General features: G+C 41.9%; 1 protein-coding gene across 5 annotated transcripts in view; it reads right to left on the bottom strand.

The window, feature by feature from the left end:
* The window catches only part of Col14a1 (collagen type XIV alpha 1 chain), a 252,858-nt gene that overhangs the window by 94,019 nt on the left and 145,426 nt on the right, over positions 1-13,413 (bottom strand). For all 5 annotated transcript variants that reach the window (XM_045144601.1, XM_004661366.2, XM_045144602.1 and 2 more), the window contains exons 24-25: positions 9,110-9,256; positions 700-756 (exon numbers count right to left, since the gene is read on the bottom strand). In XM_045144601.1, the coding sequence (XP_045000536.1) occupies positions 700-756; positions 9,110-9,256 (204 nt within the window). The remainder of the gene's footprint in view (positions 1-699; positions 757-9,109; positions 9,257-13,413) is intronic.

The raw sequence follows: 13,413 nt of genomic DNA, 5'->3' as shown, positions 1-13,413 counted from the left end.
GTAGGGTCTCACTCTAGCCCAGGCTGACCTGGAATTCACTATGGAATCTCAGGGTGGCCTCAAACTCACGGTGATCCTCCTACCTCTGCCTCCCAAGTGCTGGGATTAAAGGCTTGTACCACCATGCCTGGCACCTAATTCTCTTTTGATACTGAAAATAAGAAGAGAGCAGCAGCCATATATTATTGTGGTTATATTCCTTATGCCTAGCACCAGAGCTTTGAGAATGAAGTCAGGGCTAATAAACACTCATTAATGGGACAAAAATGATGTAATAATTGCTACTTTGTTGGGAGGCATTTAAAAAAAAATTACCACTACCTCCAGTACATGTTGCTAAAGAACAGATCTGAAAATGATACAAGAACCAGGAGAGGTTATTTCAGGGGTAAACAGGAAAGCCAGTGCACTTGATTTCAAAAATACATGTAAATATTCTTTCAAAATGAACATTTGCTCTGAGGGTTTCCATAAAATCAATATTAAACAATTCTGTCAGAAAAATCCACTACATAAAGAATTGATTATTAGATGGATTCTTTACAATCATACCATGGTTTGATAAGCATCTATATCAAGGAGAAAATTAGGTAGGACAGTAAATGTCTTTCATTAATACTTTTTTGAGTTTACTGCATAGACAACAAAACCAACAGAAATTCTGTATCTAAAATCACGGTCATTGCATTATTCTCTTACCTTCTTTTGCAGGTGGAATGGTTGGAGGAAAAGTTGGTGGCTGAGTAGGAGGAGATTCTGTAAAGGAGAGGGAGAAAGAGCAGGAATGAGTTATGAAGGAGGCAACTCAGCCATCCCTATTCAAGGGCATCAGTGTTTTCAGTAACTACCTTCATTGAAAATTTAATGGCTGCTATAAATTAGCCACAGTCTATAAATACTGACTCCATTCTTTTATCCATACACCAAAGGCCTGAAATGCCATTCTGCCCCATCTCAGTCACCAAGAAGGAGTCACTGCAATCAAACTGCCAACTACAAAGTGGTTCTGATGTTAATTTAAGGCAGAAATCCTACAATGCATTTGAGATGTAACCTCTGGCGAGCTTCACACATATAATTAACCAAATTTTCGTTCAGCTAACTAAACACTGACCATTAATCTTTGTTTCATGGCACTTTTACCCTTCCCCCACCTGTCCCAGCATGTTTGTTACCAATGGAGTCTGATTCACTCTAGGCTGTTCAACCTGCATTTGAAAAATGTCTTTCAGTTCCCAGGACCAAGTAAACAGGGAAGGACTGCAGTGTCTTCAGGTCTGTTTGTACTGGAAATGTTAGGTGAGAAGTCTTCCTACATATTATGCAGAGGTGTGGTTTTGTTAAAAGACCTGGGAACAGTTGAATGAAAAAAGTGATTCTTATGCTATCTCACACAATGACGCACCAAGAAGTCATGGTGCCATCAAGTAAACATAAAAGATTATTTCAATGGGTGTTAATTTCTATTAATTCTTGATACCAAAGATTTAAGAAAAATAGACTGTATATAAAACTAATTAATAAAAAAATAGAAAATAAAAAATCATTTTTTGCTAAAGTTATTTTCCTTTTTGATCTTTAACATCCAGATTCCAGATTGTTATATGCTTATAGCCATAGGATTACTTGCCTTTAATAATCAAATTATATTTCTAATAAAACTAAAACCTGTTTTGAAAAACAAAAAGACAGAAAAATAGAGCATTCTTCTAATTAACCCAGTCTACTACTTGGGTTTCCAAGGAGATTCCAGCTTCAAGAAATAGTAAGCAACCAACAGCTAGAAATATTAACACTCAGACAGATACTGTAAAGAGAAGTCTTTCACTGGAAGAGATAAATTTTAAGCTCTTTTCTAATTCTGAAGATCCAATAAAATAAAATTATTTAAATGAAACAATTCAACATGAAAGAATGAGGTAATTGTATGTTATGGTATGGAAAAATGTCTGACTAATCATTCTGAGAAAGAAAGAAAGCTACTCATAGAACACATGGTATGATTCCATTTATGAGTAATATAAAAGAATTCTTGAAGGAAATTACAGTTATAGAGATGGGTATTTATAAGCCAGGTGTGGTGGCACACGCCTTTAATCCCGGCACTCGAGAGGCAGAGGTAAGAGGATTGCCAAGAGTTCGAGGCCACCCTGAGACTACAGAGTGAATTCCAGGTCAGCCTGAGCTAGAGTGAGAACCTACCTCAAAAACCAAAAAATAAAAATAAACAAATAAATAAAAACTATAGATGGGTATTTGTGCAACTTCTAGAAATGAAGGAAGTGGGGGGGGGAGAAATCAACAATATACATTAGACACGTCTGCTGCACTGTAATAAATACACATACCACTGTTATTTTGTAAAGGTCATCTTTGGTGCTAAAAGGTTCCAAATGGTAGAAACACACACGCACACATGCACACAGAGGGAGAGAGGGCGAGAGGTTGAGAGAGAATTTTAGGACTAAGATTAGGATTGTAAAACTTTCTTGAGCTCACCACAGAATGCTTCCGAAGCTAGCTTTATTCATTTTGAGCATGAGGAAATAATGTCCTTACAATGGTGCATCTTCTTTAATGTAAAAAGTTGAGATAGGGGCTGGAGAGATGGCTTAGCGGTTAAGCGCTTGCCTGAGAAGCCTAAGGACCCCGGTTCGAGGCTCGGTTCCCCAGGTCCCATGTTAGCCAGATGCACAAGGGGGCGCACGCGTCTGGAGTTCGTTTGCAGAGGCTGGAAGCCCTGGCGCGCCCATTCTCTCTCTCTCCCTCTATCTGTCTTTCTCTCTGTGTCTGTCGCTCTCTAATAAATAAATAAAAATTAAAAAAAAAAAAGTTGAGATATATCCAAATTCAGTGCATAAAGCCCAGGACCAGATTAATGGGCAACTATGGCAGCCATTATAATGTGCTTGAGCGGAACATCTGGCCAAGGATCTCGGGGCACCTCTACCCAGAGGGTGTATTGCTCCCTAAATCAGAGTTCAACAAAGCATTACCTACACACTAAACGTAGCCGCAACCTACTTTTGCAAATAAACTTTTATTAGAACAGATCCAAGAAAGGCAGGTGAACAAGAAAATGGATTCTGGGTAATTCATCCATAAGTGTCAACTACTCTGTGCTCACTGGTCTGAGAACTGCCTGACATAGAAGCACTTTGGGACTTTGTAGTAATTTTTCCTCACTGGTTTCACGTGTTTATATTTTCTCTGCAGCATACAGATGGTCCTTGTCTTGCAGCATGTGAAGGGCTATCACCTAGTAGATGAACAGTCATGTTCTGCATTGCTTCAGGAGGCTGGACATGAGCCAAGGGATGGCAGCTACGAGAAGACAGATGCCTCTAACATCAGGAAAATATGTGCACCAAACAGAGCTAGTCCAACTGGAGTTAACCCTGGATTGGTGGCTAACAGTTGTGGGACTGAAGTCAGGACTGAAGTAGACCAGTGGCCCCAAATGCAAAGGTGCTTAGAGGTCAAGCAAGCAGTGAGTATGAACACAGGACTTAGCCTACAAACCTGCGAGCATATGATCTGTCTGAAGAAGAGCATCATATAATTGTTTCCAACAAGCTGGCACGATAAGGCTACACAGACTATATGTTGCAAGATATCTGCGATTTTCAAAATCATATCTTAAAATTTGAAAGAAACTAAAATGTCCAGAGAAAACGTGTGTGGTGGTGAGAGCTAGCTTTGCAGCCATAAGCTCATGACTTCCAAGAAGATAACAATGGGCATGACAAAAAGCACCTGGTCAGTGAGATCCAAGTTGGAAAGCTCTTGAAAAGGTGCTTACTTGTGTACGTGGTGTGTGCATGCATGTGCGTGTGTGTGTGTGTGTGTGTGTGTAGAAGCCCGGGGAAACCAGAGGACAACTTCCGATGTCATCTTCAAATATACTGTCTGCAGTTTTGAAGCAGAATCTCATGTTGGCCTGGATCTCACTAACTAGGCTAAACTACCTGACAAGCAAGCTCCCGGGATCCCGCTGTCCATGTCACTTCTGCCCTGGACACACAGATATGCATCACCCCACCCAGCACTTATGTGGGACTGGGCATTGGACTCAGGTCATCACACTTGCAAGGCAAGCACTTTACCCAACAGGTTAAAGGTTACTTTACTGAATCTTTACAGTATTATTTTTTGCTGAATCTTTACTACCATTGGTGGTAAGAGAGTAGATATTTAATTTTATCGAAGAACAAAAAGAAATTGGGAGGTTTGAGTTGCCCAAAATCACAGTGCTAGAAAGAGATAGAACAAGAAATCTTTTTTTTTTTTTAAAGAATATTTATTTATTTTAAGAGACAGAGTGAGAAAGAGACTAAGAGGGGACTGGAGAGATGGCTTAGCAGTTAAGGCGTTTGCCTACAAAGCCAAAGGATCCCAGTTCAATACTCCAGGACCCACGTAAGCCAGATACACAAGATGGTGTATGTGTCTGGAGTTTGTTTACAGTGACTGAAGGCCCTGGTGTGCCCGTTCTCTCTCTCTGTCTCTCTCTCACACACACAAATAAATAAAAACATATATTAAAAAAAAAAAAGAAAAGAAAAGAAAGAGACTAAGAATGAGCATGCCAGGGCCTCTAGCCACTGCAAATGAACTCCAGATGCCTGTGACCTCTTGTGCATCTGGCTTATTTAGGTACTGGGGAATTGAACCGGAGACCTTTGGCTTTGCAGGCAGGCGCCTTAACCACTAAGCTATCTCTCCAGCCCTTTATTTCTTTTTAAAATATTTATTTATTTTAAGAAAGACAGAATGAAGAATTTTTTAAAAAATATATTTCTATTTATGTATTTGTAAGCAGAGAAAGAGAGGAATGGGCACTCCAGGGCCTCCAGCCATTGCAAATGAGCTGCAGACACATGTGTCCCTTTGTGCATCTGGCTTTGTGTGGGAGCTGGGGAGGCTTTACATGCAAATGCTTTTATACAGCAAGCCATCTGCCCACTCTGAGCAAAAACTGTTCTTGTGCTCTGTCTTTTATACTATTGATGCAGGATTTAGGGGGACTCAGGGCCTGTGAACCCCAGCCTTTGGGTTCTTGCATTTTAACAAAGAAATGAGAAAACAGAGTCTCGGAGGGGTAGATTCCAAATTATTAGATTTATTTATTAGATTTATTTATTTAGGGAGAAATTATGAATTGTGAGATATATTTTGAGAGAACTGGTATCTAGATGAAGGCTCAAAAGACTCAGATCAGAAGCAAATTCCACTTTTTGCTCAGATGGAAAAAGGAGACAGCCAGATACACGCAGATTCTGAGGACAGAATCGGCCCATCGTGCCTCACCAGGGTCCTAGCTGAAACCAAGAGTAACTGGGGAAATGAGCAAGAGTGCTGCTTTCTTGGTGAACCTGGTACCAGCACAAGGGTGAAGGAGATCGACACAGAGAACACTCAATGCTGACCAAACAAGAGATCCAGAGACACAGAGACTCCCAATAACTCATCACTGAAGTAGACCTAAAACAAACCCATCATGGCTCAGGGAAATTCACAGAAGAGGGGGCAGAAAGAATGTCAGAGCTATAAGTTGGGACATTATGTACAGAGGCACCATCTCTTACCCATAACTGATGGCTAACTCCACAATGCATGACCCACATTGCCCAACAAGGAGGGTCCCTTCAGAGGGGGGAGGACAGGGAGGAGGCTAACGATGGTACCAACATGGCTGTATACACACTGTGTACATAACTAATAAAAAATATAAAAAAGAAAAAGAAAAAGAAGATGGGAGAATTAGGGAAACAACCAAGAGAAAAGCCCATGAAGAGAACACACACACACACATACACACACACACACACACACACACACACACACACACACACGGAAGGCAAAACATGAGAGCCCAGACCAAAAGATACAGAAGAAACACGTGCACACACACAAAACAAAACACAGGCGCCTCCAGCCCTTCACACTCACACTCACACTCACTCACATGGGGGTGCAAGAAAAAGCGAAGAAACAGGACAATGAAGGAGTGAGGGCTTAAAGAAAGATCACACATATAGCAGAACAAGCAAGAAAAGACCCAAAATTAAGAGAGGAAAGTGTCCCAAAGAAATGAAATTCTTTTCCCCTCTTCCCAGCCAGACTGGAAGGGGAACGAGCTTCCACAGCAGGGATGAGGAGAGTCCAGTGCCCAGAGACAGCCAAGAGAGCCAAGAAGAGTAGATAGTAAAGGCCTGGAGTGCAGAGAAAAACCATACATGGAACAGAGTGAAGAGACATCCAGAAACAACATACAAGTCAGAGGCAAGCAGAAAAATGCCCAGGTGAACCCTAAGAGCTAGGCTGGTGTCCAGGTGAAGAACCACAGGGCAAGCGGCCAAAACGGGCGAGGAATTCCCTTCCCCCACCCCTGATTAGGCTGGGTAAAGCCAGCTCGCAGGGGGCAGGAGCGCTGGAGCCTGGAGAACAGGGCCAGGAGGATGGACCACTGATTACGCACAGGGTGAGCCCTTTATCGTTAACTACGATGAACTAGGTGTATAAGGGAGAGAGACCCAATCTGCTCGAGGACTCAAGGGGCTGACCCAGGGGGACCACCCCACCCAGATGTGCCAGACTGGGAGAGAAGTGGAGAGCCTAGAGGCTGAACAATTGTTCATAGCCATCCAGGAAAAGACTGCCTCATACATGGAGTTCAAGTTCCTCCAGGGCGGGCGGCACGGCTTCTCCCTGGCCTAAATTCTTCCTGGTTGTTCTGTTTTTCCTTCACTGTCAAAGACATATTAACTTCAAAATCCTATGGCCTATAATCAGAAGGTGGAATTCTAATCGGCAATGAAAAGAAACAATAAGGGGCTGGAGAGATGGCTTAGCCATTAAGGCATTTGCCTGTGAAGCCAAAGGACCTAGGCTCCATTCCCCAGGACCCACGTAAGCCAGATGCACAAGGGGCGCATGTGTCTGAAGCTTGTTTGCAGTGGCTGGAGGCCCTGGCATGCCCATTCTCTCTCTGACTGTCTCTCTTCTCTTCTCTCTCTCTCTCTGCTTGCAAATAAATAAAAATTTAAAAAAAAGAAACAATAAATTTGACAATATGAATGAAATATTCCAGATGACAAGGACTACCTACTGTGTATTTGAGTTCATATGAAATGTCCAGGAAAAGAAAATATAAAATGAAGAACACATCCTGGGCTAAGAGTGGCAGGAGGTAGACTATGTATGGGGAGAAAAGCTTTTTTATTTTTATTTTTTCCAGTGTTAATAGAAATGTTTTGAAGTTGGATAGTTGTAATGACTACATGACTCTTCAAGGACACCAAGAATCATGGAGTTGGAGCTTAAGTCACACTTAGAGTATAGTATGTAAATTATCCCTCAAAAACACATGTATAAGGGAGCTGGAGACATGGCTCAGCAGTCAGAGGTGCTTGCTTGCAAAGCAGCCTGGGTTTGATTCCCCAGTGCCCATGTAAAGCCAAATGCACAAAGTAGCACATGCTTCTGGAATTTGTTTGCAGTGGCAAGAAGCCCTGTCATGCCTGTTCTCTTTCTCTCTCTCTCTCTCTTTCTCCTTGAAAATAAATAATAAATAAAAATTTAAATACATATATGTTATAAATGCTAAATGAAGTCTCTGTGTTAAAAAATAGATGAGTCAGTTTATTATATTTTCACCATCTTTTTTTTTAATTTTTTATTTATTTATTTGAGAGCGACAGACACAGAGAGAAAGACAGATAAAGGGAGAGAGAGAGAGAGAATGTACGCGCCAGGGCTTCCAGCCTCTGCAAACGAACTCCAGACGCATGCGCCCCCTTGCGCATCTGGCTAACGTGGGACCTGGGGAACCGAGCCTCAAACCGGGGTCCTTAGGCTTCACAGGCAAGCGCTTAACCGCTAAGCCATCTCTCCAGCCCACCATCTATTTTTTTAAGGGAACACACTGATGATTTCTTTCTGGGCGGCTAGAGAGGCTGAAAGATTGATGCCTGTGTAGTTCTTTCTGAATGCCATGCACACAACAGTGGGGCCACCCAGAAATCCCATCACCCACCACCTATCCAGTCACAAATCTTTAGCAACCTGAAGTCTGTTACAGATACTAAGAGAAGCCTTCCAATGTCCCCCTTACATTCACTACAAGTAAAACCTTTTTAAAATTATTTTTTTTTTCCCCAAGGTAGGGTTACACTCTAGCTCAGGCTGCCCTGGAATTCACTAAGTAGTCTCAGGGTGGCCTCGAACTCATGGCGACTCTCCTACCTCTGCCTCCTGAGTGCTGGGATTAAAGGTGTGCACCAACACGTCTGGCCATTTTTAAAAATTTAAGTTATTTATTTGCTTATCTATTTACTTATTTTATAGAGAGAAGGAGACAGAGAGAATGAGTGTGACAAGCCTCTAGCCACTGCAAACAAACTCAAGACACATGTGCATCTGGCTTTATGTGGGTACTGGAGAACCACACCTGGGTCCTTTGGCTTTTAAGCACGTGCCTTAAGCTCTGAGCCATCTCTCCAGAGTTGAACCCGTCCTCATGTGTGTGGCCTACAGGTAAGGAATTCTTGATTAAAAGCAGTTCCAAGAAGGCGACACCGATGGTTCTTGGGAACGCATAAAAAGTGCTTTAGTTTTCTCCTTGGCCTTTCCCTGCCGTGCATCAGATCTGGAGCAAACTTGGAAAAATTGCACAAGAGCCTCTTCAGGGGCAGAAACTTCAGGATCAGCCAGCTGGAACCATTTGGCTCCACTCCCACCTCCTGACTGTGGTGAGATGGCTTGGCTTTAATGTCAGGACCCAGTCCTTAGACTCAATTCCACACCCCACATACCACGAATGCTCCTTATGGATCTGGACTTCAATGTAAGTCATTGTTTCAAGCCCAGCGCCATCCTATGACCTCAGAGACCACGTCAAGCATATGGAAAATGGGAAGCATGCACTGGTAACAGCAGAGGGACATATGTGAAGAATTACAGGGTGGAGAAGAAAAACAAAACGTCCACTGCATGTATACTTGGGCAGCAATAGCCAGTCTTTCCCTGTGGTTTGGGATCCAAAGCAGCATGTAGAAAGCTGCCCTTGCTCAGTGAAGGGAAGCAGCAGAGGACACCCTTGACTTACGTGTTCTTTGCGCGATGCTCACACTGGGTCCCTCGATCTCCTGGAGCTTTGTGTAAACACTGATTTTATACTCGGAATCCGGCTGAAGTCCGTAGAAACAATGCATGTTTGCCCCTCCTCCCACAGTGGATTCCTGCTTTTGGGTGTCTACGATAAAAGCAAAACATGCCCAAGAACTTTTTAAATAGCTGTCACTTTTGATGAAGTTCTTCTAGGATACTGAATGGAATGGTCTATAATTTATAAACCCCCCAGAGTAAGTTTTATTTGTTTGCGGTATTGTAACTTTTTGTAAGGATCTTACATATCCAGTGATTGTTTTCCCATTAAATATCACATCTTATATGCCTCCCAACCCTCAGCTTCAAGGTCTTTAGAAAGCATAATATCTACTAAATGACATTTCATACTTATTTTTTATGTTCTCAGTATTAAAGAATTTCAGGCAGGGCCTGGTGGTACATGCCTTTAATCGCAGCACTTGCGAGGCAGAGGTAGGAGGATCACCATGAGTTTGAGGCCACCCTGAGATTACATAGTGAATTCCAGGTCAGCCTGAGCTAGAGTGAGACCCTACCTCTGAAAAAAAAAAAAAAAAAAAGAATTTCAGAAGTAAGCTTTTTTAAACGTAATCTTTATAAGTATGTTTGCTCAAAGGACTGAAAGTGCCCATCAGTGGCAAAGTGCTTGTCTAGCATGTGTGAGACTCTGGGCTTGATTCTCAGTAGTGAATAAAAAAAAAATACAGCTGTTGACAATGAAATAATGTGCATTTCACTTATTTTTCGCATAGCATATTGTCAAATTAAAATATCATTACCATGTTTGTAAGATTATATCTTACTGTGAAGAAAGTAAAATGAGTAAGGCCAATGCTCCATTTCTCAGATGCCCAAGTTCAATCATCAGTTCCCAGGCTCAGACACCACCATAACCATTTCTTTCTGACCCCTCAGTGCCCTTTGGAGCTTCTTGGAATCCTCTATGAGCTGTTCATAATGCACGCATTTCCTGAATTCTGTGCCTGAGTTATATTGCTCAATGCACACCACAGCTTTCTGGAAATTTTCCAGAGATTCTGTCCTAGAAATATACATTCCTGCCATTTCCTATTTCATACAGATATCAATGCACTTTGGAAACATTTGGAAATAGACTATTAATGGGTTTTACTGCTAAAAATAATAAGTCTATAAACCCTTGGAAAACTGGAACAGGCACTTAAAAATTAATGGCAAGTAGTATTGGTTTGATTCCCAATACTAACAAAGAAGGGTGACATGAACGGGGGTGTAGCCATGTTGCTTTTGGCATGTGTGGTTCAAGTCTACTGGCTTGGCCTTCAAGGAAAACAAAACTTAAACTGATCAGATGATGACTAATTCCTTCAACTCCTGTACCAAAAGTAGGAAGTTAATTTATTTTATTTTATTTTTTGAAACAGGGTGAGATATTGTCTTGTTTGTGCATTCGTTCTAGAAGAGGCAAACTACATTCTCTGGATTGCTATCGTGTTGATAATGATGTCACCAACATGATTCCCAGAATGTGTTGTTTTTACAGTTACTGAGCACCGCAAGCCAAGGGCAGGTGGTGTTGCTAGGATGCGAGGCTATAACGCATCTGCTCCCAGGTCTGTCAATACCCTGGTCTCCAAACACACGGCCACTGTATCAGAAAGTTCACTTTGGACAGTCAGTTCCATATGATCTGTGTTCTAGCCCTGGTCCTAGGAAGGTAGGCACTCAGTGCACTGAAATTCTCTATCCTTGCTAAGTGTCTACTACGATATCACATTTCACCATGCAAACTGAGAAACACATTCTTTGAACCATTTTCTAAGCAGTCTACAAAGTTATGGGGATTAGTAAGGAAACACAGGATTTGGACTTCTGTGGCATAAAACTACATGAACTCAAAGAAGAACACTATAACCAAACTTCAGTACCAAGTCAACTCAGAGACAGGACCCCACACAGTCGCAGAGCTATGGCGGGTTCTCACAGGTTCTGAGTTACCGAGACCAACTAAAAGTCTCTCTTAATGAGTTAACAGTCTATCATCGACGTTGATGAGTGGATAATTAACAATTTTTCTTTCAGTCTTTCCTAGGAGACCCTTGTTCTGGCAATTTTCTTCCATGCTGGCCATAAAATCATCCAGTACTTACAATCAGCAGGGGTGTTGTGTCTGCCTGTCTTAAACCTTATCCCTCTTTCTGTGGGTCCATCACTCCCCGACTTGGTCCTTACAGTTTGGATAGGTTGAGTACCATCCTACTCTGCCTGGTCACTGCCACCAGAGAGAGTTGTGGAAGACAACCATATCCAACCAGTCTGTTTATTTTATGCCTGTACACTCAGTGACAGATTTAGAGGAAACCCAAACCAGGCCAGTGTGACTCAGCCCCTGGACTTCTGTTGGAAATATTGCAAAAGAGTTCTCTTTTCTCATCGCCTAGGAAGCTGGAAGGATGTCACTCTGGATCTGACTACAGCCCGCTCACAGGGCCTGGCTGAGGATGAAAAGCAGAGGAGAGCAAAATGGAAGGAAGAAGCAAGACTTCACCTCAATGACACTCTTGAAACCCCCAAGTCCAGGTGCACCTGAGGGAGATACATCAAACTTTCTCAGCATACAAGCCATTAAACTGACCCATTTTGTTTAGCTTTTTTTAAAAAATCAATGATTCTATAAATATAGCTAGCAGACAAGCTTGAGTTACATGGCCCAATTTGCTTATTCTCCAAATCCTTGGAAATGTGCAAGGAATTGTCACAGTTAATTTAAGAATAAAACATTTTTTTTTTTTTTTTGGAGAAACTGGAGCTCAGAGAAGAAAGCTGACTGATAGTTGTGGTTTCCTAAGAGATTTCTCTACTGACTTCATGTTAGAATAAAAGTACACATGATGAGGCTGAGGAAACTGCATGAAAAATAAACTAGAAATATTACCCTTCAATGATAAGATTTGGGCAGAGATATTCAGTAACAGGGAAACCTGGGATAAAGCTTCTCTCTAACACGTGGAGAAATTGGGTCCCATTTCTCCTCGGAATCTCCTCTGGCTGGGGTAGAAAGAAAGAGATTTCTGCACAGGTAGTGTAAGTGGCCAATGGGATTGTTACGGAGTCAACACATGGGAGACTCATCTGCCTGTTGGAATGATGGGCATCTCACCACAAGTCCTTCAAGGACAATGAGATGGAAGGGTGATCACATTTCTCTGTAGATGGAAGAAGTTCTGCCTCCTTCTCCCCATCAAAGAAAAATCACTATTCCTTGGACTAAGTGGTATGGCCCTGACTCATTCTAACAGACAGAAAACACCGGAGAAACTATAGGGCTACTCCTGGGTCCCTAAAGTCTCCCTTGGAGAGCCAGTAGTGACCTCCAAAATTAATCCTTGATTAAATTTTGGCTATCTGCTTGGTCTTAAACACTCAGAGAGAAATTTATAACCAAAGGTAAAGAGATACCTCAAATATATAAATGGCCTATTAAGTAATACAACAAGAGGTGTCCAAGAGGGGAAACATACAAGGCCTTAAGACATGTTGTCCCCAGTTCTAATAGTTCTAATTCTATAATAAGAAAAAACAACCATAGATATCAAAAGGATTACTTTTAAATATAATATATCTGACCAAAGGTCACTTAACTCAAAAGACTTCTTTATACTGGAAACAATGGTAAATCTCTTCTAATTTGTGCCAGGACATCCTAAAATAAGTACTAAAACCAAAACTATATTTGCGCATCCTTTAATGGTACCCAGTGGCTATATGGTACCAACCTTTGGTCCTGGCTAGCCCCAGGACAAATTTTAAAAGGTACACTCTGGAAGGCTATTATGAAGGTTAAATGTTGTGCATATGTTTCTGATAGCTCTGCTAATATCTCATGTGTTTTACAAGCCATATAGAAACAGATTCATACTATGTTAGATACTGCTGTGCCATTTGATGAACAGCTCTGGAAGAAAATCTCAGCCACTTCATGCTCAGATGATCCTGAGACAATCCAACTCTGTCTACCTGGGGTCCCTCAAATGCTCCCCAAGGCCTAGAAGCCCACAAGAAGGACAACCCTGAAGGAAACCAGTTCGCTGTGGGCCCACTTCTCATTAACTCCTTACTTTTATTCTTTCTCCCCAACATTCTCTTCCAAGACTATCTTCCGGCACTCCAATCAGTACACTTTTAGGGTCCTTTAGAGTAGTTCCCCTCTCTGGGAGAGACTCTCTAACTGTCACAACTTCATGCCCCATTCATCAGGAAATAGTTAATGATCTGACATCACTG

This window comes from Jaculus jaculus, chromosome 2 (genome assembly GCF_020740685.1).
Source record: "Jaculus jaculus isolate mJacJac1 chromosome 2, mJacJac1.mat.Y.cur, whole genome shotgun sequence".
Taxonomy (NCBI): Eukaryota; Metazoa; Chordata; class Mammalia; order Rodentia; family Dipodidae; genus Jaculus; species Jaculus jaculus.
Note: the sequence above shows the minus strand (reverse complement) of the source record. Positions and strands in the feature narration are given on the sequence as shown.